Source organism: Acinonyx jubatus, chromosome B2 (genome assembly GCF_027475565.1).
Source record: "Acinonyx jubatus isolate Ajub_Pintada_27869175 chromosome B2, VMU_Ajub_asm_v1.0, whole genome shotgun sequence".
Classification (NCBI taxonomy): Eukaryota; Metazoa; Chordata; class Mammalia; order Carnivora; family Felidae; genus Acinonyx; species Acinonyx jubatus.
This window is the reverse complement of record NC_069385.1, coordinates 51,123,339-51,150,608: the sequence shown is the minus strand read 5'-3', so window position 1 is coordinate 51,150,608 and position 27,270 is coordinate 51,123,339. Positions and strand designations below refer to the sequence as shown.

The window sequence follows — 27,270 nt, the reverse complement described above, 5'->3', positions numbered from 1 at the left end:
CAACTCATAAATTTATACACACACACACACACACACACACACACACAACCATGTAACCAGTACCAATATGAAGATGTAAGAAATTTCTAGGACACTGGAAGGCTATCTTCAGAGAGCTTATATTTTATTTTATATTTTATACATATTTATATTTAAAATAAAATGTACACTAAGCTCTCTAAAGACAGACAGCATGTCTACAATGAGTCCGAGTCTCGACCCCTTACTAGGTAGGAGGCTTTCAACAAGTCACTTAACCTCCGTGAATTTCAGTTTTCTCTATCTGGAATAGTACCTCACTACTCTGTTGTCTTATTTATACCACAAGTTTGTAGCAAAACGTAAAAGTGACAAGTCTGTAAAAATGCCTTATAAATGATAAAACAATATATGAATGGTAGCAAGTATATTATTTTACTTCTACCTAATCTTCATTGCCCATCACATTGTCTTTATTTAAAAGCACCCGACAGGCTGGGCGCGTCTGGGTGGCTCAGTCGGTTAAGCATCTGACTTTGGCTCAGGTTATGATCTCACAGTTCATGGGTTCAAGCTCCATGTCAAGCTCTGTGCTAGTAGTCAGAGCCTGGAGCCTGCTTCAGATTCTGTGTCTCCCTCTCTCTGTCCCTCCTTAGCTTGTGCTCTCTGTCTCTCAAAAATAAATAAAATGTTAAAAAAATTTTTTAAAAGCACCTGACATGCTTATTGACAGACTGAGATTTTAATAGGACACATTACAAACAGATTCTGATGTTGCCAAATTGAGATAATGGGAGGCTTACATGCTTATGTGGAAACATCAGACTTCCTTAGTGGCTCTGCTAGGAATATTCTCTCCAGGTTCTTCATCTTATGACTATTTCTTAGGAGCTGATTCCTCTGTCTACTCAAAGGGTTTCATTCACAAAAATGTCCTTGGCTCAATTTCGATCACTCCCTGTATTTGCTTCTTTGTGAGCTCATCTACTCTGATGTGACTTCCAAGGCTGGATCTCTAATCTAGACTTCTACCCCATACTTGGGACTTAGGTATATGCCTGCTGCGCATCTTCCTTCACCTGGTTATCTGACTGATATCTCATGCTCTATATTCTTAAATCATCTTCCCACCTAAACATGATCTATGTCAGAACCCTGATCCTCATTCTTGACACCTCCTCCTCTTCATCTTTTTCTTGTGGATTTATCCTCTAAATTGTTTTTTAAATCCTTACACAACTGCCAACTTTCATTTGAGCTACCCCAATAATCTTCTCCCTGGTTTCCTTACCTCTGTTCTTGTCCCCTTCCATACTGCTACCAGTGAGCGAGGTATGAGGCAAATGCACCTGTCACTGCCTCCATCCCACCTTAGCCATCCACTCCCATGATCATACTCCAAGTTCTATTATTACCAATAATTACCCCCTCCTCATCCCATCCTCTGACCACCATCTCTCATCTTTCTAGTTTACTCCCTCTAGTACCCCGAGCTCCCATCTAGCTCAATTTGCACAATCATAATCACAACCTTTCACTACTATTTCCTTCTTTGCCCCTCACCTGCTCTGCAATTAATTACTTTTTCACAAAGTCATAATCCTTTGCTTATGAGTGGTGGTTGAATCTAACCCTGTCTTATCTACGCTTGTATCTGTGAATCTGAACATAGCTGGCAGGTATCACTTTAATTTTCTGATGTGAATCTCAAATGTGCTGTCCACACTGCCTAGCTTTTATACTTTATTTTCTTAAATAACTATCCTCAAATTCTCCTACATAACTATTTCATACTCTTCTTCTCCCCTCAAACCCATCAAGTCCCTCCACTATGCTCACTCTCAGTTGAGAACCATGACTGCTATTTCACTGAGAAAATTGAAGCAGTCAGAAGAGAACTTCCACACATTGCTCCATCTACCCACCTACCAACATCTGCATCCATATAACATGCCTCTCTGCCTATTAAAATAGAGGAAGCTCTTAATTGATCTACCCCCTGGCTCAAATTTGGGCTATAGAGATGGCATGTAATAAGTATCTGGTGGCAAATTCTTGAAAGGTCTAGATTCAGTTGATATCCAGAAGGCCTCTAAACACCATCTTCTGGGGAAGACTCATTTATTCTTTTATTCAAGTAATCAACAAGTACGTCATGAGCACTATTTAAGAGGCACTGTGTTTGTTACTGAGGATTCAAAGTCTAGCAGTAATTTTATGTTAAAGTTAGCAGGAGAGTGAAAACTATTATATTAAAAAATAAACAAAATTTAAAAAACTCAAACTAGGCATATAAGGAAAGATATTCATTCAACTGTAAACTATATCAGGAGGTGTAACAGTTGAGGAGATGTCCTAGAGAGACAAAAGGATTTCACTTTCATTTTGCATACTTGTCTGCATTCATTTTGTTTTAATAGTGGATACAAATTATTTTTAACAAAAAGCATATTAAAATCAATTAGTTAGAAACTGCTAAGTGTCATGAGGAAGATATAGATAAAAGAAATAAAGATTAAAAAAAAAAGGAGTTTCTGGAACTGTTTAAATCCAAAAAAAAATAGTTTGAGGATCTCTAATATGAAAGTTCTCAGGGCCAGCTTCTGTCCAAAGTCATAACCCTTAAAGTTCCAAAACAATTTAAGTTATAAGATAGTACTTCCCACAGGTTCATTCAGGATTTCCTGGAAATTTCCAAATTATCGGGAATACGTTGGATTAGCAAAAAAAAAAAAAAAAAAAAAAGCGACCATCCGGTTTTTGCAGTTTGGCCCATCTAGGAAATTATCCAATTCATACTTTCTCACAGTCGTTCCCTTATTTACAAATAAAGATCAGATAGACTATATATTAAGCTTATAATTAGAGGAGGCCTCTGAAAGGACTAAAGAAAGCTGTACATTAAAAAAAAAATTACTCTCCAATTTCTGATTCTAAGCTAATAGTGAATAACTGTATAGCTGCCTTTTGGATCTTCAAGGATGAAACTAAGATTCAAGAATTTAATTTTGTGTTTACATAATTTATGTGTTCATCACAGACAATATCAGAGACCACAGTTTAAATTATATAATGGAATAAACAAACCAAATACACCACAATCTCTTGTACCTTCCATATCCTATGCTGTGTCATTAGGAGCTATTTTGAAGTCATTAGAGATTCTTATGCTCTGATAATATTTTGAGAAGAAAATAACATAAAATCATCTCAAGCAGTTACATATACTAAACATTTTCAAATTGGATGAAATGTGAGAGTAACGTTAGGCTCACGGTATAGAGAGGAAATAAGAAAAATAAGGACACCTGAATTTTATATAAAGAATATATTTCTTTACGTGAAAGGATTACTGTGTCTTGGTGCCCAAAAGAATTGCAGAGGGCATGTTTGGAAAGTCAAATGTTTTATGTAAATCTAGAAGAGTCAGAAAGATCATAGTTAATGATGAGTGTATAATAAAAGTATATAATGAGAAAGTAGTTTCAAAGAGAAGCGACTGAAGAACACAGCTTTCTTTTAAATATAAACATTCTGTATTAATATTACCTAAAGTCCAAAATTTGAGAACAGACCAATTTACAGTAGGTATCCTTTTTTACATTTAATAAAATTTTTTACATTTTTACATTTTTTACATTTGCATTTTAATAAAAGTTTACATTCAAGCAACTTCAAGAATGCAAACATACTATAAGATCCTATGATCTTACATTTTTGGCGAAAGAATTATTTTTCTGAGTGACTGCAAACTAATGAGATAATTTGTTGAAATTTATACTACGAAAAATCCTTATCTGGACCCCCAAAGCCTCACTTGGAAGCTGCTATTAACTATTTCCAAGTACTGTCTCTCCAATTTACCTTCTTCATCTGACCCAGTTTTTAAATATCCTTAGTTCCTTCTTATGTGTAAACTAAATTTTTCTTACTTAATAAATCAGAAAGGCCAAGCTGAATTTATCTGATATTAAGTGAAAAAAATGATGAAACTATATAACATTTGACACATACAACATAATACTTCATGATAGTTGTAGACTTTCCTAGCTACTGCTACCTTAGACACAAATGGAAAAAAAAAAAATTAACACATCAACAACATTAAATACTCTTGTAGCTTTGCATTTTAGAAGGTAGTATTTATTTTTGTAACTGTACTTAAGTATAATAAAAATAATTCACAAAGAAGCATAAATTACATGGTGGACTATACTAATACTCTACAATAAATGAAACAGTTATACTGACCTAATCTCTTATTTCCAACGAAATTTTAGATGAAGCACCTTACCTCATTTCTCATGATTCTCCAAAGATTTAGTGTAATTCGGCCAACAATATTTATCTCACTCATTGTTTCTGATCCATAGTCATCTCTTTCAGCTGCAAATCTGTTCTCAACTTTGTCATCTACAGAAATGAATAGACTGTATCAGGACTCACAGAAACCAAATTTCCAAGCAAATTACGCCAAATAAAATGAGAATAAAAATGAAAGAGAAAGATTAAAGATGAAACATAATTCACTATTTTGTATTAGACTTAGAGAGTGAATAATCACTATTTTGATTAATAAAACAATTTTCTTTCCTCTAAGTTATGAAAGTGGGACGCCTGTGTGGCTCAGTTGGTTGAGTTTCTGACTTGATTTTAGATCGAGTCAGGATCTCATGGTTTGTGAGTTCAAGCCCCGCACTGGGCTCAACACTATCGGCGGACTCTCTTGGCAAAATCTCTTCCTCTTTGGATGTGATCTTTCCCTCTCTCTGCCCTTCCCCTGCTCAGGCTCTAACAAATGAAACTTAAAAAAGACTCTAAGTTATGAAGGAATTTTGTGAAATGTAATTGAAAATTATATATTTTTAAATAATAAAAATGTGCATACACACATATTTTAAAAATAATACTCTTTTTACTTTAAATTTGGTTAATTTTTGGTGCCATTTTTATGAACACCTAACACTAAAGCATTCCTTTAGTATTAGGATGAATATGTTTATAGTTACATTGGTCACTTCCTGGAAAACATGGTAGAGTTTTTAACCTAAACTCTCTGAAAATTTGTTGACATCAATTAATGACATTCCTATTCAGAATGAAATTCTAACTTTGCATGGACCACTAGATGAAGAGTAGAGTTCTGAGTCTAGTTTCTTAGGTGATGACTTTACCTAGAATAGAAATTAAAATGTGTTTCTCTTATATGATACTGGATATATACAAATGTTGTTAATTAGAAGATCTGGAATAATAAATATATTTACTATATGCTGAATGTCTATTATGTTCTAAGAACTTTATTGTTTCTTTTACTTTAACCTAGCCACTTTATTATGTTAGTATAATCTGCATTTTGCATTGTAGTAAATTTTACTCAGAAATGTTATATCTTGTCCCAGGTCATACAGAAACAGAACCAGTACTATAAACCAGGGTTACCTGATTCCAGAGAGACCATGTACACACATTCATCCCTCTTCTTTAATTTAAAGAGATGATGTTTACAAGTTTTTTTCATCTAACACTTACATAATGTTTACTGTGGTCTTAGGCACTGTTCTAAGTACTTCACAATTGCTCTATAAGTTGTATTATCATTCTCGTTTTACAGCTGAACAAACTGAAGTATAAATAGGCTAAGTAACTTGTTTGACATCACATAGCTAGTTAGCAGGATCACCAGGATTTGAACCTAGCTAGTCCTTCTCCAGAATCTGTGCTCTTTACTGCCTTCCTAACCATCCCCTTTCTACTGTACCATGTTGCCTCATAAAAATGGCTTCTGTGGTATTCTTAAAGGACAAGACCCTGGGGCTCCTGGCTGGCTCAGTCAGTAGGGCATGGGGCTCTTGACCTCAAGGTTGTGACTTCAAGCCCCACATTGGGTATGGAGCCTACTTAAAAAAAAATGTATACACACACACACACACACACACACACACACGTGTATATATATGTGTATGTCTATATATGTGTGTGCATATATATACATATGTGTGTGTGTGTGTGTATATATATATAAAAAGGACGAGCTTTCATTCACTCTTCTGATCTTAAGTCATATACCTTACCTGTTACAGCTAATTAAACTAATATGTACACCTGAACATTCATGCTGCCTCTCCTGAATATTCAGAAACCTATCCCAAATAAATGTTGAGAAAATTGAGATATACCACACTATTCCTAGCACCCAAGGGACACAAAAGCTACAAGAAATTTATGCAGTGAAAACCTAAAATTATCTCTGCCTTTTTATTCCAAGCTTTTTGCATAGTTCAAAATATTTATGGTCTTTGAATCTTCTAGCTTCAGCCTTTCCCTTTAAAATTACTAACACTTAAGACATTGTACTGAAGTCCTAACCTCTCCCAGGAGTTCTCTTGATTAGTTTTCATCAATATACCCAAAGTATATGCTGTTGTCCTAGTCAGACTTGTGACTTTAAAACCAAGTTATTAAAAATTCTACGGTTGTAAGGAAAAACATAACTCTGAAAGGTGCTTTATCAACTGTAATTTTGGTATGAATGTTATTGCCTCCCTCCTTCGAACAGAATCAGACTTGTGGGAAACACCCTTCAAAATTCATGCAAATTTTTTAGCCTGATACCCAAATAAAAATAAACAGCGTTCCAACCAAAAGCATAAAACATAGAACCAGACAAAATAAAATTATGGTACATCAACCAAAGAAATGTTGTGTGCTTCATAATGATTATGAAGACTATCTCAGAATACAGAAAAATACTCACAATAAGATACTAGATGAAAGAAGCATAATAAAAATGGGAGAAATATGTGACTAAAGTTATATAAAAGAGGCTTACATATGTATATGAAAAATGACTGAAAGAAAAGATACCAACAAATATATTAACAGCATATATAACAGCAACATGGGGGTGTTTTTTCTTTTTTCTTGATTTTTGAATTTGTCCATAATGGAGTTATGATACATCTAGAGCTTACATAATTTAGTATTAAAATCAGGCTAGAACAATAGTACTTTTTAACACCTTGTCTTTATTCACTTTGTAATTTACTCTGTGGTTGAACCATAAAATATTCACAAGGCTTCGTACCTGGCACCCGAGAGATCATCTGACATAAATCAACACTTAAGGCAGCAGCCCTTTGTAAGAGGTAACCCCAGGAATGCATCTGAATTTCATATCCTAGCAGAATATCAGGATCATACCTAAAGGAATGAAAAAATTGAACAAGGACCACACATTTGAAGCTTTAATCAGAAGAATTGTTTCTTTGTGATATAAAATGCAAAAGATAAAAATCTATTCGGTTTCTCAGATGGAGAAGGGATGGTACAATGGCACCTATACACTTTCTATATAAGAAGGAATAGATTAGAGTTTCTGATTGGAAGCTACTTTTATAAAGCAAACATAGTTTTTACTGAGACTACATATTCATTTGATATGACTTAGGAAAGAAGCTGATAGAAATTGGGACGAGAGAGGCATTACCACTGAAGTACAAGAATGAGAGAATGATTGAGAATATCATGAGGGTAGGGGCAGGGTGAAGTGTGAGGGCATGTGTGGACACATGTTTTGAAAAAGATCCCCCCAGGTCATTTTGTTGCTACTTCCCTACCCCTCTAACCTATATTGTCCTTAAACAGTTTTAAAGCTGAGAAAGAAAATGAAAACACCTTCCTTTTCCCACTTAATTTTAATTAATGACTTGTTCCTTACAGGAAGTAAGGCCTTGGTAATGACAAGTTTGTCCTCTAAGCTTAAGAAGAAGGTGACTCAGCTTAATGGAAGAATGAAATATTAACAGGGGTGAGATTAATGTGGGGAAGCTAAGCAACAGAAACTAGGGAAAAAAGGTGCTCACTGCAGTCACACAGTTAGTTGCACTGGTAAAACTGCACTGATAATGTGCATCCAACTCAGAAAGAGCCTCTTTGTGGCTCCTCTTAGGACTTTCATAGTGACCACCACAGAAAAATGTTTGGTTACAGTGCAAGGAAAAATAAACTTGAAGATTTACTTCAATGGAAAAATTGTATGAGAACAAAAACTTTGAGAGCAAAAGCTATGATTATGCTCCCAATTAGAAGCTCTAAATTACTGATTATTTTCTTATTGATAAAAGCCAAAAAGCAGAGTGAAAAATCATAAAAACCTATAAATTTGGGTTTTACTTATTGGTTATAGTCACTCTGAATTGGGGAATGTGCAGCCTGTCCATATTGTATTATTTAACACCTGAAGTATCACTCAAAGTATCCTAGTAGTAGGATCCTACTAATTTACTGATGCAAGCTATAAATGGCTACTCTGGAAGTCTCTGGTATAACAATGAATCATAAGCAGATCATGAGATCTATTTTTAGAACTGGTTTGCTAATAGTTTACCATACTTCCATAACTGCTTTCTTAAAATGATGGGGTTGAATGGCTTTAGTTTTCACTTAGTCAACGAATACAAGAATGTCACAAAAATGTCTCATTTTTAATCCTGGAGTATATTTAAATGGCTGATGTCAAAAGAATTAGGTTCAAACATTTGCAACATCATTCTTTTTATTCTCTCCATCCCTTAAAGGCCCTATCAAAATACATTCTATAATATAAATTTCAATATCTGGTAATCTGCTTGTGACCTGCTATTATACCATGGACTTACAGAATAGCTCTCAAACTTGTCAGGAGAAAAAGATAATGTATATATTATCCACGTGTTTTTCTCTATACAAATAGGGTTGAAATTTCTGAGAAAACCACTTGATCAATTTAACAGAACAGCCAAATGGACCTTTTCACCAACCTACAAAAAAGTGTTTTCTTGGAAGAAAGTGCCTCATGGCTGGCAATTCTGGAACAAAGGGCAGGGGTAAGACATGAGTACGGGGAAGCAAAGGAAAATAAGGCAATAAGCAACAATGAGGCAAATATTTAATCTCAGAGATTAAAGGCTAAAAAGGTAGACTAATTCTTAAACAAAAAGTCCAGAAAGATCCTAGGGCACCCAAGAAAACAGAAGTCTCTCAACACTCTTCCTGTTCATTAGTCTTCTAACATAACATCTAATAGGTTAACATATCTTTGTCGATAGCAATTTCATCAATTCTTCAATTAAGTTAAACTCTCTTCAGGGCAGTTATCTGACAGACAAGTGCATCTTCCTGAAAACTATGCACCGTCTAAATTTGAGAAATTGGGGCAGAAATACCGTATCAAGTGGCTCTAAGGATTATCAGGGATAGGAGATTTGAAGGATTCCCATACACATATACCAGAACCCATGCAGTTGACTGCCTCAATACCAAGAACGACCAGAACAGGCATTACAATGTGGCCACAGTTGGCCTTGATCTTAAGAATGTGGAAGATTGCTGGAATGCCTACGCATATATTTCTAAGCACAGGTACATGAAGAAGATGCCAGATGGTTACAGAGCCCTTCTTCTTCTATAAAGGCAGTTCTGACTTCTTTATCTGAATTTGCCAGATTCATAAAATATCTTATTACTGCAAAGATTATTATTCCAGTTAGCTATTTGCTATGTTGCAGCACCTAATAGAGTTGGTTAAGTACACTTATTTTCTGATGTTTTGAAAAAATATGTATATTTTTAAAAGTTGTCTGTTTTATAAACTGCTACTGCTCAGAGATGACTGCTGGAAAAAAAAAAACAAACCAGAGAACACTCTGCTTCTCTTAACTGATTAGATTTTAGTCCTTTCAATATTTTCCAGATCTATTATGTATATTTATTTTTTGACCTAGAGGCCATTTCATCTAAAGAGACTCTTAAGGCTGATAAGACAGGTCTCAACTCAAGTTCAAAACCACAAGAATTTCATTTCTTCTGTGAAAACATTTGGTGACAATAACAAAATCTTTGTGACTTGTTCTTCAATTTTGGTGACTTTTATCAACTCTACCTGGTTTCTAAAAGTTATGGAAAGAACAAGGTTGGGTAGATGGGATTAGTGGTGAAGGAAAAAATAAAACTGGAGAAAACAGAAGCAGCAGAAATATGAAAATGATTTACTTGCTTAGGCAAAAAAAAAAAAAAAAAGCTGTTTCCGCAACTAAAATTTTAAATAACCCATTAACATCTGTACAGAAGAGAGATGAGGGGGTTCTAACTAGGCAGTGGCAATAGCAGGGTGGGGTGGGGGAAAGGAATGATCTTGAAACATAATTCTGAGGTTAGATAAATGTAATATATGCATGCAGGAAAGAGAAAAAGGAAGAAGTCAAAGCTTATATCCAAGTTAGGAAGGCTGGGAAAAATGGAAAATTATTAATAAGTTCAAGGAAATACAGAGGAAAAAAATGATTGTGACAACACAATGGATTTGGTTTTACTTGTCTAATATAATTTCATACTACTTTTTATGTTTGCCATTTGAGAACATATAATATTAAGAATGGAAAAATACAAACAATAAAACTCTTAAAGTGTGCATCTATATTTTATTCAATTTTATATTTAGCACCTACTATTACACCTTACACTCAGAGTTAACATTTATGTACTGACCAGGCTAAGAGTTTTATGTGCATTATCTCATTTAATTTTCATATCTATTACCCATTTTACAGATGAGGAAACTAAAGCTTAGAGAGATAAGTAACTTGCTCAAGACAAAAAAACATATGACTTGGAGCTACAGAGTATTATGCTAAGCAAAATAAGTCAGTCAGAGAAAGACAAACACTACATGATTTCACTCACATGTGGACTTTAAGAAACAAAAGCAAATGAAAAAAGGGGGGGAAAAAAAGAGACAAACCAAGAAATGTACTCTTAGCTATAGAGAACTGATGATTAGTGGAAGGAAGGTGGGTGGGGCAATGGGGGAAATAGGTGATGGAGACTAAGAACGCACTTGCTGTGATGAGCAAGGGATGATGTACTGAACAATGGAATCACTATATTGTACACCTGAAACTAATATTACACCATATATTAACGAACTGGAAATTAAAATAAAAACTTAAAAAAACCCCTGTCCTTCCAGTAACATCTTCCATTCATTAAGATATATAAGTTTAAAATATAGATGCAGAAGCATACAAAATAGCCATATTCTTAAAAAAAAACAAACAACAAAACAGAGCTGGCTGACTTCAAAATCTATGTTGTTAATAGCCAAATTATGGAAAGAGCCTAAATGTCCATCAACTGATGAATAGATAAAGAAATTGTGGTTTATATACCCAATGGAGTACTATGTGGCAATGAGAAAGAATGAAAAATGGCCCTTTGTAGCAACATGGATGGAACTGGAGAGTGTTATGCTAAGTGAAATAAGCCATACAGAGAAAGACAGATACCATATGTTTTCACTCTTATGTGGATCCTGAGAAACTTAACAGAAGACCATGGGGGAGGGGAAGAAAAAAAAAAAAAAAAAGAGGTTAGAGTGGGAGAGAGCCAAAGCATAAGAGACTCTTAAAAACTGAGAACAAACTGAGGGTTGATGGGGGGTGGGGAGGGAGAGAAGGGTGGGTGATGGGTATTGAGGAGGGCACCTTTTGGGATGAGCACTGGGTGTTGTACGGAAACCAATTTGACAATAAATTTCATATATTGAAAAAAAGTAAAAAATAAATAAATAAATGTATTTGTTAATTTTCAAAAAAAACAAAAACAAAAACAAAAACAAAACCCCAAACCAAAATCTATGTGGTTAACAAAGCCTGTGTTGAGTAGGTACTCAACAAAGGGGCTGAAAGAATAAAATAATCTTTTAGGGGCCTGTTTAGAATAATTATAAAGGACATTACAGAACTGAAATGTTGCTATTTAGGCACTTAATAATCATATGATCCTCTAGTGTAAGAACCAGAAATTAGTTTTATTTTGTTTACTACATTTTTCTTAATGACTAATATAATTCATGTTATGGACATGAAGAAAGTTACTACACTTGCAAATGATTGCTAAAATTCTCAGTGTTGGCAGATAAGCCTGTTGTTGGGAATATATCTAACAAGGAGTACACAAGCATACAAAGCCCAGGGACATTACTGAACATGTACTGGCACACAAAATGGTATTGACTAAAACTCTGCATGTTCTTTTTGCTAAGCTGCTTGCAGAAATAAAAGTGTGGGCACTGAAGCATCTGACATGTTGATGACAACCTCTGTGAGAAGATAAAAGGTAGGAATGACAATGGCAAGACTCAAATGGATGGGAATCCATCCAGTCACCAGTACTATAAAGAGTAAAAATACTTTTCTCTTGTTTCCTCCCTAGAGTGGTGGGTAAGCTGTGCATTATTTTTGACGTCCTGACATTTAATTTAATTTTGTTTTGTTGAAAACATGTTCTGGTTTTCTAAATTTCAAAATGGTTTATGCTAACGCATCTGGGTGGGACTGAATCAGATATTCAGTCTGTAGGATATCATCTTGATCTTTCATGCAGAATACTGTCTCAGTTCTACAGGAAAGAGTTCAACTACAGAAAGCAAACCACAGAAAGCAAAACAGAAAGGGGTGAGTGTAACGACACGCTCAAGGAGAGCTTTTATCCACACATAAAGATACAAAGGCTATTTTCCAGCCTGCTTTAGGTATTTAAAAACCTAAGCCTAGCAATAGGCAGAAATTTTAAGTGCCTGGAAAAGTGAAGCATTTAACAGAAGGGTCCATAGTTACCAAAAGTTATAGTCTTTAGAAAATGCAAAAGATTCACTTAATTATTTTTAAATTAAAATACTTCTGTTTTAAAAAATCCTTTTCATAAATTTTGACAAGATTCTACTATCAATCATCCAGGCCAACCATCAAATGATCAAAAGAGATTTTTAAGGAACTATGTATTACAGAAGAGTATGGACCACATAATCCTAGATTTACGAATAGATTGCATACTAACACTTTTTGAAAACATTGGTTTAGAACTCAGAAAACATAAAAAAAAAACAATGTATTGAAATGTGGCTGACTCCCAAGGTAGAAGCCTATTTAATGAATAATACAATTTAAGTTTAGTACAGTTCCCCATTATTTCACTACCATAGAAAAATCACACTAAAATCCAACTGGGAAAGCCAGAGTTGCTAAACCAATATTTCTTCTTCAATCTTGAGAACCGAATATTGTTTTGCCGTCCCTAGTCTGCTGGAAATGGTGATGGATGGTGATGAGAGGTAAGGGCAAAATTTTTCCAAGGATAATTTTACTTTTAAGGGCCACAGGAAGAAATTCTCTTCTTCTTTCCTACCTTTGCCCATGTTATTAATCAAGAGCAAGAAAGGACCCTCTGAACAAAAGCTGGAAAAATCAGAAAATACAAAACAATACCTTTTTATTATATTTGCAATTTCTTGAAAAAGTGCCTTCTCATCAGGTGCATAGGTAACTTCTAGTCCTGTAATTCCAGATCTAATCAGTAATGGGGTCTGATACCTGATATCTAAAAAATAAGCAAAATGTTTATTACACACATTGTGTAAGTAATATAAACCCTAAATTTTGAGTGAAATTATGCTACTGAAATACTTTAAATTAAGAGAGCATTCCCCAGGGGTGCCTGAGTGGTTCAGTTGGTTAAGTGTCCCAACTCTTGACTTCGGATCAGGTCATGATCTCATGGTTCATGAGCTACAGCCCTTCCTTGGGCTCTGTGCTGACAGCGTGGAGCCTGTTTGGAATTCTCTCTTTCCCTCTCTCTCTCTGCCCCTTCCCACATGGAGTCTCCCTCAAAATAAACATTAAAAAAAAAAAAAGAGCATTCCCCAAAGTAAATACATAATTTAAGTCTATTTCTTAAAAACTTTCCTAAAGTTTTTCTAGTTTAATATGCAACTGAAAATTCAAATTTCATTCCGTTATTTTCCTGAAAAGTCTACAGTCACCAAATTCCTCAAGTAATAATGTGTCACCTCAAAAAATTTCATTACTTTGCTTCTGTCTTTACTCTTCCCATAGGAAGAGCTTTGTTTAGTAGAGAATATTTTATTTACTTTTTTAAATGTTTACTTTTGAGAGAGAGAGAGTGTGCACACACGCATCCAAGTGGAGGAAGAGCAGAGGGAGAGGGGGGCAGAGGATCTGATTTGAACTCTGTGCTTACAGTAGAGCCCAATGGGGGGCTCAAATTCATGAACAACAAGATCATTGCCTGAGCCAAAGTCAGATGCCTAACCCACTGAGCCACCCAGGTGCCCCTAGTAGAGAATATTTTAATCAGTGGTATGCTGGTAACTGTTTATAACTACCTCCTAAGGAAAAAAAAAAAAAAAGACCTGATTTGTAGTGCTTGCCTTTTTCCATAAAAGACTCCTCCCTCTCCATGCTGATCTCAAACTACCAATGTGACACCAACTAGTTCAAAGAATTCATAAAAATTTAGTAACTGGATTGTGAGCTGGTACAAGTCAGCTCAAGCACACCACTGATTAAACTGTAAATTCCTACATGGTTTTGTTCGGTGCTAAGACTTCCTTCTCAGCTGACTGAATTCATGTATTATTATTCAATACTGCAGAAGGACACTTGATATTTTATAAAATGCCTTTATATGGTATACTATATGAAGAACATCTAAGCCAAAAACATACATATGAACAAAATTGGAATACATCTTAAAAGTTTCTTTTAATCCATTAACTGACACTAATAACTTCTTAAAAGCAAAGAGAAACTCTGTATTAGTAGCAAAATACCAGCAATGCATACATAAGGAAGACTGTTCACCCAACCTACAGATTATCATTTTAATTCAGTATTAGCAATTAATATACTATAAAACAATACTTAGAACAATATAAAAGGAGTTCCTTATACTTGCTTGGCTTAGATCTCCAGCACAGAAATTGCCCCATTAAAAGGTTCATCCCAGGGTGGGTAGGTACAAAATTAATAAAAATGAACAAATACCTTGGCTGGAGACAGGCTTGTCTTTATCAATCACTATTACACCTGTGAGTTCTGTTTTGTCTGTATCTGGTAGTGGAGTGTCAGATGAAATGCAGTAAAACAGAGCACAGATTGGGTCAAATTCAGGATCTGGTTCTAAGTCTCGTCTAGTTCGAGCATGTAACTCCACACTGATTAGGGTAAGATTTTGTATCTATAAAAGGAAATAAAAATTAGGATTTTAGATTATTTTTTGGGACATGTTGAAAGAAATGTTTCACCAAGATTCCAAGGAAATATGTGTAAAATTGAAAAAAAAAAAAAACCATAAAGGACACAGCCACAGTTTAATACTCCACAGATTAAGGATTTTCACTTCTAAGATTAGATTAAATTAATTCATGTTTTTATTCTAGAAAAACTGCTTATGCTATAATTTCTCAGTGACAATACATACTTAAAACTATTTCTTTAAAATACATGCAAGTGCCTCTCAATTTTTTCATTCCTGTTTGAGAAAGAGAATGACTAGTCCAAGTGGTTGTTTATTTGAATCAAAGTCTGCTACTTTTTACTTTCTACCCAGTTAACTATGGTTTCACCTATAGTTTAAAAAGAGATGTATTTTAGTTTGAAGCTCCTATTAATTCTCTACTACTTCAATTTACTTCTGTATGTACTGGGCAAGTTTTTTTATAATAGTTTTTCTTTAAAAAATATAAGAATATTATGGCATCAACTACAACAATAGCTAGATTTCTGCCCATACACACTTTCTCTTTGGCAAAAATGCAAAAAAAGGTAGTATTTTGCTTTTTATACCTACTTTCCAATGTTAATAAAAAATAAAAGGATTTAACTGTAATTGAGTAGAAACTCTGGGTAAAAAAAAGCAACTTAAGTTAGATTCATGATTACAGCCGGAATTATAACCATCACTGTACCAGTAATATCTGGCAATACAAAAACAGTAGACTACTGTTACAATATTGGTAATTATTGAAGTCATATAGATTTAATGAACGATTTGTATTTTGTATTTATTTTGCATGCCAGCTGTTGAAGAAATGTAATCAATATAAGGCTCTCACTAGTGATGTGAGTAGAATTTAGTAAACTTCTTTGGAGGACAATTTAGAAGTTATCTATCAAAATTAAAAACAGACGTACCCTTTGATCTAGCAATTTTATTCCTGACAATATATCCTGCAGATATAATCATACATGTAGCCAAAATTTATGTATGAGGATGTGCATTAAAAATTATGATATTTCTAGTCTTTCATAAGTCATAAAAGACTAAAAACATAAATGTCTATCAGTTGAGGACTGGTTACATAAATTATGTGACATCCCATGAAGACTACATACAATGGAATACTTTTTAACCTTTAAAATTTTCAAAAGAATTAGCCAGATCTGGATGTTTTAGTACGAAAAGATCACCATAATACATTGAAAAGTGGAACCAGTGAGTGTAGTATGTGTATATGTATGTAAGAAATGTTAAAGCACATGCATAGGAAATTTCTGCAAAGAGACATAACAACACAGAACTACTTCTACTGCCTTTGGGGAAGGAGACTACTTAGTCTGAGGTAGGAGGGAAGCTTAATTTTCATTGTAAATCTTTTGGTCCTGATTGAATTTTTTTTACCATATACATGTAATGTGTGTATTCGTTAGTAAATTTCTAGGTAAGTACTTTTTAAACTATAAAGAACATTATGCAGATAGAAAGCATAAAGAATAATAAAACAAATATCCACAAATCTACCACTTTCCTTATACATTGCTGTTTCTCTAAGTTTATTTTTGAGAGACAGGGATAGAGAGAATTCCAAGCAGACTCTGAGCTGTCAGCGCAGAGCCCGACACGGGGCTTGAACCCACAAACCATGAGATCATGACCTGAGCTAAAATCAAGAATCCGATGCTTAACCGACTGAGCCACCCAGGCACCCCTATAATATAGCTGTTTCTATTACAAAACAATCTAACCAGGGCCACCTGGGTGGCTCAGTCCATTAAGCATCCGACTCTTGATTTCAGCTCAGGTCATGATCTCATGGTTTGTGGGTTCAAGCCCTGTGTCAGGCTCTGCACTGACAGCTTGGAGTCTGCTTGGATTCTCTCTCTCCCTCTCTCTTTGTCCCTCCCCCACTTGCTCTCTCAAAATAAATAAAAATAAACTTAAAAAAATTTTTTTAAGGGGCGCCTGGGTGGCTCAGTTGGTTAAGTGTCTGACGTCCGCCTAGGTCATGATCTTGCAATTTGTGAGTTCGAGCTCCCATCAGGCTCTGTGCTGACAGCTCAGAGCCTGGAGCCTGCTTTGGATTCTGTGTCTCCCTCTCTCTCTGCCCCTCTTCTGCTCATGCTCTGTCTCTCTTTGTCTCTCAGAAATAAATAAATGTCAAAAAAAAGTTTTTTTTACTTAAAAAAAATCTAACCAATAAAATGGGGAGCTAAGGGAAAGAACTTCTACTTTTAAATATATATCTAAACCTAAAGAGCATATATTTTTAACACAAAGCACGTATTAATTTAGTAAATAAAAAAATGTAACTGGAAAACCTTTCCCTAACTCAAACAAAACAAAACCAAAAAACTGGTTTAGTTAGAAAAGGATGAACATGTGCAAAGACTATGGAGAAGACTGAAGACAATTTCAGGTCAAAAGATTTGTGGAGGTTTATTTATTTAGTAGGCCAAACTTCACATTAAAATTTTGCCCTTTCTACTCTTTGATATAAAATGCACTGATCTTAGGGGCATTTTCTTTATAAGCAAATATATGAAATGAAGAGATGGGGGAGAGATTTACTGAATATGACTAAGAAAGAGGTAGGGGACAAAGGTGGATGAGGATTATACCCCTTCTCTTCTACCCTGAGTATTTATATGCGGAAGAGAGAGAAGTTAGTGTAGCATAATGGGACACAGAAGAAAAAGTGCTGAGGGCACAATTTCCTGGAAAAAGGACAGCATACATAGTGCAGATTTTTTATGGTTCATTCCCTATTTGACCACCAGGTGGCTGTTTGTAGTATGCCTTGAGGCCTTCTTAGGGAAGAAGCTGTGAGCAACCTGCCAGTCCTCCCAAGTGATTTTAACTTCAAGAGGGCCCATGATTCTGAGATGAGGTTATGTAGAAATAAAGAGCATAAGAAGAAGATTAAGTTTTTCAAATACATAAAGGATAATCAAATGTAACAAGTATTTGCTAAGGTCTATTAAATTTGCTTTAATAAAAGATTTTTTTATCATGGTATTTTATTTTTCTAATTTTGGGTGTATTCTTCATTAAGACATGTATTCCTGAGTTTATTACTTAGTTTATCTTGGCTACAGAGAATAGTACAGGGCCAAGTAGGTAAAATTCAGGAACTAAATGAAATGCTGTTGAATGGAAAAATGTACAAACAATTAGGCAATTAGACTATGTTCTAATCTACTTCTAGAAAAGTACAAATCTTAGTTCAAATTTAGGATAAAAATGAGGACAATATTTGAATATTTCTTTTAGTTTATGCTCATCCTCAGAACAGTTTAAGACAGAATTGACTTGAGAACAAAAACACAAAAAATAAATTGAATTCTGTGCTCTAAAGAGGACAAGGACCTAAAACAACTGTTCAATGGAAATATCATGGGGGTGCCTGGGTGGCTCAGTTGATTAAGCATATGACTCTTGGTCTCAACTCAGGTCATGATCTCATGGTTTGTGAGATCCAGCCCTGTGTCTCCTTGGGATTCTCTCTTCCCTCCTCTCTCTCTGCCCCTCCCCTGCTCCCCCTCATGTGCACTCTCTCTCTTTCAAAATAAATAAACTTAAAAAAAAAGTGTAACATGAAAGTCACATATAATTTAAAATTTTCTAGTAGTTACATTTAAAAAAGTAAAAATAGGTTAATTTAAAAATATTTTCATTCAATACATCTAAAATATCATCCTTTCAACATGTGTAATTAATATAAAAATTACTAATTAATATTTTACATCCTTTCTTCCTGTTTAAAGTCTTCAAAATCAGTGTGCATTTTACATTTACAGCACATTTCAATGTGGGTGCTAAATTTCTGCATGGAAATAAATACTTGACCTGTACTTAGATATCATAAAATTTACAGTTGAAAAAGTAGTTTTAAAAACCTAAGTTGTTCCACACATACTTAAAAGTTTTCTAGTAAACAAGTCAAGTATCAGTTTTAAATCTAAATTATTCAAATAAAATATAGGATTCACTTCCTAGATGGATAAGGTAAATTTTAAATTCTCAATAGGCACATTGCTAGTAGTGGCCAGCACAGGTATAAACAATGAAAATATACTCTAATTTCCACTTTACTGCCAGTTAGATATGTGTTCTGAGTTGTGTTTTCTTTAATACAGATAAATTTACAGTGATCCATTCGCACATTCTCTACTCCATCCTGTGACCAACATACATTCTTACAAAATAGCTTCCTACTCTTTGGCATATGGGTCTGTGCTGTGAAGGGAACTGGGTTACATAGAGATTATGTGAACAAATGAATTGTAGCAAATGAATTAGCAAGCACTAATCCACTGAACCAACCAAACAGAAAATACTAGTAAATAGCTCATTTAGGATATAACATCCTAATATAACAATCCCAGAATAATATAGAGATTTTCTAATAGTTATAAAAGCTTTTCCAATTTTAGCTTCTATAACCTGAATTTCAGCTATAAAAGATTTGTGAAAATTGTGAAACCACAAAGCAGTCTAACTGATGGCTACTTTAAAAGTTTGTCTATTTTATATAGATACATAAATAATAACAAAATGAAGATTAACAGGAACAGAATTCAATGTATTCCTCCCTCAGTGAGAAATTCCCATACTTGTTCTATAAAATAAAACATGAGAGTTAAACAGTGGATGTGTCCTTACTGTTGCAGTTTTACCTCATGTAAAGCTTTTGCCTCCTGTAAGTTTTGTACGCTGACTTTGAAACCATAAGAATTGTTTAAAGATGGTCCATCAATCTGAGAAGTTTCTTTCTTTGGGGTATTTATTGCTGCAAATTGATTCTATCAAAGAAAAAACACACACATAGCCAGAAAAAGATAAATGAGCAATCTTTTCTTTTTTTTTAATCACTTATTTCTACCTAGATAATCTGCTTTATGTGTTTGGTAAAATAATACATGATAAACTAGTATCACCTCTTTAGGCCCAAGAAGAAACGAAATATTTTATTAACATTCTTTTCATGCTAGGAATTCAAGATAGGAGAACTGGATATATGTAGAAATATCTGACACAATCTGTAAGCAAACCATATGTTGATCTTTGAGTTTTCAAACCCCAAATAATGAAACTAATAGTCTTGTTGGAGAGTTGACATTTACACCACATGGACATTGATCTTGACCAAATTCTGGGAAGTATGGCAAACAAGCAGGCAATATATGTTTGCAACTAATTTTGGCTAAAGTTTATAAAAGATTTGAAATTCTGGGTTTGTATTTTACCCAAACACAACATGTGTCTGAAAGATGAATGAAAATATATATAATCTTGAAGGGTTTAGAAAAAATAGAATCTATTTTTTAAAATATTTTCTGATTTCCAAATCCATTAACCATTTCCCCCAAGTGTTGATTTATGTCCACAACACATCTGCATTTATTTTTTGACATAAATAGCTTGTAATTCAATAGTATTTAAAAATAAAAGTTTTAAAAACGTATTTATAGTCTTAAAATAGAAATACTGAAATGTATTTCATGTGGTTAATATTAATGAAATGTAGCCAATATGGAAGTGATTTCTGTCATCTATTTTTAAGGATACATGTCTAATGTTTACTTTTTTTATATAGCCATATATTTCTAAGTATTACCATATTTTTAGTATTTAAATAAAGATATTTATGATTTTTCAGAGTTTCAGTGGTAAACAATGTTGCTTTCCTTTGCTACTTAGTAAAATGAACTGAAAAAAGTCAATGTTATATTTGAGAAAAAAGTAATAAACCAAGAAAAAGGATATATTTTTGGTGGGATCAAAAAATCACTTACTTGAGCTCTGCTGTCATTGGATTGTTCTGATTTTGCCAGTAATCAGTTAATGTATTTGTATCCTCATAATCCACATTTTGGCTATCATATTCACTTTCTCTGTAATATTTGTATTTACATATAAGAATCTTTTAGATCCCAACAACAAAAAATAAACTAAAAAAAAATTAGGCAATTTCTTGTTGTCTCAAAGATATGTAAATAAAATGATGTAAAAATATAATAAAATTTTTAAAAATGAGACACAAATTTATCAATTATCTAACTGAAATCTAAGATAAGAATGGATCGTCCACTGAACATTAAATATGTTTAGCATAGTTACCTTTGCTTGTGTTAAGAGTACTCTTCTAAGAGTGTCAGTATTACTTCCTTTCTTATGACTCAATTTCTGGGTTTTTGGTTCTGTAGAAAGAAAGATCATATTTAACATATACATCAAAATTGCCTGCTTAAAAAAAAAAAAAAAATTGCTGTTCCAAACTCTTGAGTACCATCTATGAATACTGTCCTATTAATTCCTCCCTAAAACTTCATAATTTAAAAACAAAACTAATTCAAATCTCTGATCTCCAGCAAAATAACTTTAAAATTTTGTATTTTTAAATAAAAATGTTTCTATTTTAATTATTGAGTTTTTACTTCAGTCATATCCTAGGCAATCATTTAATTCATTTACTTATTTATAGAGAACATATGAAGAGGAAGAAAAGATACAGTTTCTTCTCTCACACGGTCTAGAAAGAGAATCATATATTCATCCAATACAGAAAAATATAATTATAATTGGGGTAAGTATAACAAAGTGGAATATAATTGGGAATTTTTACATGTCAGGGAGATTAGGAAGGCTTTTTTGTGCTAAAAATCAGGAGAAAGAGTAGTAATTACCTAGGAACAGAGTGAGGATTTCCCCTGATTACCCAGCAAAAGAAGTGGAAATTACTATGGGTGAATAAAAAGGCTAGGATAGATGTCCAGGTGACAGATGATGATAGCTTGGCCTGAGGTTGTGGTGGTAGAGATAGAGGCAACAGTAGAGATTTGGGTAATTTAGGAACAAAGTGATAGAAATTAGTAATGGACTAGGAATCACAGGATGGCAGTGAGGTGAATCAGACAGGTGTTATAAATAAACCCCATGCTTCTGACTTGAGTAACTCAGTGACAAAGAGATGGTGGTACTATTTATTGAAGGAAAACCCAGAAAGGACCATATGGGCTTCTATGTGTAGGCATGCATGTTTGTGTTTATGAGTACACACAATTGGTAGTGAGTATATGCTGTAGATCATGAATTGAGTTTTAAAAATATTGACCTTGGTTGGGGTGCCTTTGAGCATTCAAGTAGAAATCCCAAATAGACAGTTAGATATAGTGTTCTGGAGGTTAAGAGAGTTCTGAACTGGAAATTTAAATTTGTGGGTTATCTGTAGTAATCCTGTGGGCAGGAATTCACTCATTTAGGGAGAAAACATAGAGTAAAGCTTCAAAGGAAATCAAGTAGGCAGAAACAGAGGAGTAGGAGAAAAGCGAAGGGTAGAAGAGGCTCCAAGGTAATGGTCGACAGGACAATGGCTGTTTAACAGGCCATGTGACAGTAAGAACAAAAAATACACACTGGCTTTAGCTACATGAAACTTATTGAAATTCTTTACAAGAGCAATACTGGTGGAATGATGGGGGTTGAATGCAATGTTGAATGGGCTGAGAAATGAAGGTAAAAGAAATGGGAGTTGTCAAATTACAGAAATCTTTTAAGAAATCTGGCTTTGAAGAAGAGGAAAAAGAGTAGAAGCTACAGATCTAAGGTGAAGGAAGGTTTTTGGTTTTCCTTATATCTTAAAGGGTGAGAAAGACTTGGGTATATATTAAAGCCAGTGGGAAAAATCAAGTTGAGAAAAAGGAAGACTTCTGAGAGGCCTCCTATATTTCACCCAGAAGGTAAGAAGATAGGATGGAAGCATATATAAGTAGATTTCACAGCAGAAAGATAAAAATTAAGTTTCCATGAGATGATCGATGACTTTACAAGAAACTGTCATAATAACATCTCACTAGTAGAGTTAAAATTTCATTTAAAAAGCTCTGAATTTCATTATATAGTCTAATGTTTTCATTTAATTTCTAATCTTTGAAGAATTATGAAGTCTTCCTCTTCTTTGTAACCTTACCTGTTGACAAAGGGCTCAGGCTACTTGCTTCAGGAAGCCTTTCTAGAAGTTTTCTCTGTATAATTGGTGTACTATGAAGGCAAAGTGATTCACATATTCCGGTTCTTGCCCTAACATTAATTGGAGATATCACTAGAGGCTCCAAAGGCTCAGTGCAGGGGCTTTTCTCTATATCATCTTTTACTGGTTTTAAGAAGTTCTCAATAGTCAGGGAATGTAGTTCCTCTACTTGTGATGAGGGTCTCTCCTCTCCATCTAATATTTTAGAATCTGGGGATGCTGCTTGTTGCCAAGGCGGAATTACTGGAGAATCAGGGGAGCTGTAACTAACATAATAGTCATCATCATCATCTTCACCTTTCTCAGGATCATTTGCAGAAGCAACTGGTGGCAGTGTCTGACTTTCACTTACAGTTCGACTACATCCTGTGGTTAGCGCTTGTAAAGCAATCTGAGAAGTATCAACATCTTCCTTGGTATGTGCTGTAGTGGGGAGTATATGTGGAGTTGTACTCATTTTTGGAGGCACTACAGGTCTGTCATCTGGGTTAACTGAAGAGCTGAAGTTCTCAGCAGATTTTATGACTCCAGCTGGCTCAGTTTTAGACAGTTTCTTGGAACGTTCGTATTCTTCTTTGGCTTGAAGCCATGCTTGAACCAGTTGTCGACTTGGGGCACATTTGCAAGGCATAATCACAATTTTTTTATCTTCAACCATTTTACAGCTATTACTTGACCCTTTATTGACCACTGCCTGGCCATTGCGAAGGGGTGACCCTGGTCGTGGATTCTGAGTCATTGCTGAGAATGCTGTTTTCCACAGACGAAGTCCTTCCAAGGAAAAGTCTCCCTCAAACTCAGCCAGATCATTTGGAAGTCGAGTTTCTACCATGAGAAGCTGTCCACCAATTTCCCTACAAACAACATATTTTAGAACAACTGTTTCATCTCAAAGAGCAATTACCAAAATATTTAGCTCCCTATCATAGAGATGTTTAAAAATTTTTTAAAACATTTTTACTTATTTTTGAGAGATACAGAGAGACAAGAGTGTGAGCAGGGGAGGGGCAGAGAGAGAGGGAGACACAGAATCTGAAGCAGGCTCCAGGCTCTGAGCTGCAGCACAGAACCCGACGCAGGGCTCGACCCCACCTACTGTGAGATCATGACCTGAGTGGAAGTCAGACACTTAACCAACTGAGTCACCCAGGCACCCCTCTAGAGATTTTTTAAAGTCCCTTTTGGATTCTTAAAAATGCCCATATCTTCCCTTTCTACACCTTCCCCCTACATACTTTATGCAGGTACAGCCTCTTTAGTCTTAATATGTTTTTCTTCACTGGTATATGACTAAATTAATTTCCAGGTATATGACTAAATTAAGTTCATCAATACCAGGGAAAGAAGGTATTTTTTGTTTTAAGTGACCCACGAAGCTTTCTTTTCTTCAAGGAGATGGCACAAACTGATCCTCTACTTTCCTCTACTCATCTTAAATAACTTTCCACTGTTACCACATATGAATAAAAACAATGGAAGAATTTATCATTAGAGACTGTGTGCCTGGATTTTATCTATAGCCTCCCTAGACATTTTCTAATATCTACAATAGTTTAGCAAAACCAGTCAATTCAAACATATCTTTGTAACGCTCCCCGTCCCGACCAAATCCCCTCAAACATTAAAAAAAAATCACACACAATTGAAGTAAATTACCATAATTCTTTCTCCCTTTTACATGGCAAAGTTTAACACTACATCCGAACTTTGAGTTACCAGAGTACACAGAATGCATAGCATAAATGCTGATAATGTTTGTGTATGTGGGGAACCACTATTAAATAGTAGCCTGGCTTAGTTTTCCAATAGTTGCAAGTATCAAGCTAAACCTCTCTCTTTGTCTAACATATATCCATTGGTACTATTTATCATCTGCAGCAAGAGAAGTCAACTTTTTCTTCCTTATGGTATTTCTTTCATGGATATGAAGATAGATCTTAGTTTTTTCAATCACTTCTTCTAGGGCATGATTTTCCAAACATCCTAGTCATTCCCTACATAAAACTCAATGAACTGGATTCACGTTTTCTAATTTGGACTGAAGGGTTACCACAGTTCCTTTTCCTCTTTACATGGTAAGACTTTGGCCCTTATTAATTAACTTTGTAACCAAAATCTACACCTTTCCTGTATCCACCTCCCAGCTATATGAAAAACTAGAAGAATTACTGCTACTGAAGAAAATGAGTACATATTATATGCCATGCCCATCTCTAACATTAATGGTAGAGAGATCATAATCAAGTAAAAAAACAAAACAAAACAAAACAAAAAAACCCCAAAATTGGTGAGGTGTAGTAAGTTCAGCTCTCTTAAATATTGTCAGCAGCATGATAATTGCATGTCATAATATATATTAAGAGCCTTAAATTTTTTAGAAATCCTTTTTTTTTAATTTAAATTCAAGTAGTTAACATATAGTGTAACACTGGTTTCAGCAGTATTTAGTGATTCATCATTTACATATAACAGTAATCCTACTTACAAGACTATATGGAAAACCCCCAAAATACAAAAAATGCTTTATGAAGAAAACAATCACATAATTATCTATCATATTAGAATAAGGAACAAAGTTTCTGTCCAATAATATATATATATGATAGGATTATTATGTAGCCATTAAAATGTTTCAAGAAACTCATAAATTTAGAAAATGTTTATAATATTAAGTGAAAAAAATCTGTAATACTATGACTATAGTAAGATTACATTTTATAAAACAAAATAAAAATTTAAAGAAATTTTAAAAAATTAAAATATTAAGAATGGTCATTACTAGGTAGAGAAATGGTGTGATTTTTATGCTTTTATACCTCCTAAATTTACTACAGTGAAGACTTTAATATTAAAATATTGTTTTTAATATTACATTTATATACATTTAATGTTATATATTAAATATTATATATGTAATATATATTATATATAATACTAAAAACAATGATGTTTTATAATATATATTATAATATATATAACATATTATAATATATATATATTATGCCAGGGGCATCTGGGTGGCTCAGTTGGTTAAACATCTGACTTTTGATTTCAACTCAGGTCATGATCTCACAGTTTGAGTTTTGAGCCCCGCATCTGGCTCTCCACTGACAGTGCGAAGGCTGCTTGGGATTTTCTCTCTCCCTCTCTCTCTCTCAAAATAAATAAATAAACTTAATAAAAATTGTGTTTTTCAGAAATGATGACTATCATCCTTTTATTTCAGCTGCATGACAAGTCTCAAATTTGGACAAGTAACAGCAACACACAGCGTTAATGACTAACACATGGTAAGTTAACAGAGAACTAAAAACTAGATGTGTAAGTAAGGCTGAGACAGAAAAAACAGTTCAATTAAAAATATACCATATTTACCACCTATAAATCCAAAGCCCCTCATATAATGGAAACTAATGTGTAAGAAACAGATATTCATATATTCTGGCAGTGAAATAAAGAGAAAGAGTCCCATTCATGTTAAAAGACCACATATAGGAACTAAGCAAAGCAAAACAAAACTAAAACTGTATTAGGAAGGGTGGGAAGGAAATTTTCTGTCTCCCACTTCAAGTCTTTAGAGGAAACTTCTACCCTATATTTCTGATCACTTTTTCTCAACCCTTTCTTAAACGGACTCCTGCAGGAGTTATTGCTGATCTGCACGGTAAAAGTCTGGCATTCACTGTGTCTTTTTTACTAGAGTCAAGAACGTGGTGCTTTTACTAACATGGTCAGGTTAGTGTATATAGCAGATTCTTCCTATCTCTTCCCATCATTTAGACTAAGCCAAGTGGGCCTCTGCAGTCCTAGCCAACCTCCTCTGCTTCTGACTGAATGGCTGAAAAGAACTGCCTCTTCTTGCAACTGGTTAGGTAAATGGAATCAAGACACAGGTGGGTAGGACCCAAAGTCATCACTTAAACCACATGGATTAAGTCATATTCTCCAACTTAGCCCCTATCGGTTAATATTCTACCTTGGTGATGCAAGTAGTACAGAATACCTACTTTACTGGTTTAATAAATAAACCAATACTGATTCCTTTGCATTTTGCTATCGGCTGTGTGTGTGTGTGTGTGTGTGTGTGCGCGTGCGCGCGAGCGCGTGCGTGTGTGTGTGTGTGTATCCGTCTACTGCTTCTCTGG

At 34.4% G+C, this 27,270-nt stretch overlaps 1 protein-coding gene and 1 long non-coding RNA gene across 5 annotated transcripts in view; one reads left to right on the top strand and one right to left on the bottom strand.

Annotated features, from left to right (window-relative positions):
• REV3L (REV3 like, DNA directed polymerase zeta catalytic subunit) overlaps positions 1–27,270 on the bottom strand; it is a 174,140-nt gene that overhangs the window by 44,016 nt on the left and 102,854 nt on the right. For all 4 annotated transcript variants that reach the window (XR_003419422.2, XM_027057077.2, XM_053222364.1 and 1 more), the window contains exons 14-20: positions 23,066–23,979; positions 21,217–21,296; positions 19,773–19,898; positions 14,862–15,054; positions 13,284–13,395; positions 7,067–7,182; positions 4,274–4,392 (exon numbers count right to left, since the gene is read on the bottom strand). Coding sequence is in view for 3 of the 4 variants with exons in the window: in XM_027057077.2 (XP_026912878.2) it covers positions 4,274–4,392; positions 7,067–7,182; positions 13,284–13,395; positions 14,862–15,054; positions 19,773–19,898; positions 21,217–21,296; positions 23,066–23,979 (1,660 nt within the window). In the remaining variant the exon portion in view is untranslated. The remainder of the gene's footprint in view (positions 1–4,273; positions 4,393–7,066; positions 7,183–13,283; positions 13,396–14,861; positions 15,055–19,772; positions 19,899–21,216; positions 21,297–23,065; positions 23,980–27,270) is intronic.
• Positions 23,403–27,226, top strand: LOC128315550 (uncharacterized). Its single transcript, XR_008298412.1, has 3 exons — positions 23,403–23,541; positions 26,352–26,415; positions 26,906–27,226. It is a non-coding gene; the product is annotated as an uncharacterized LOC128315550 (long non-coding RNA).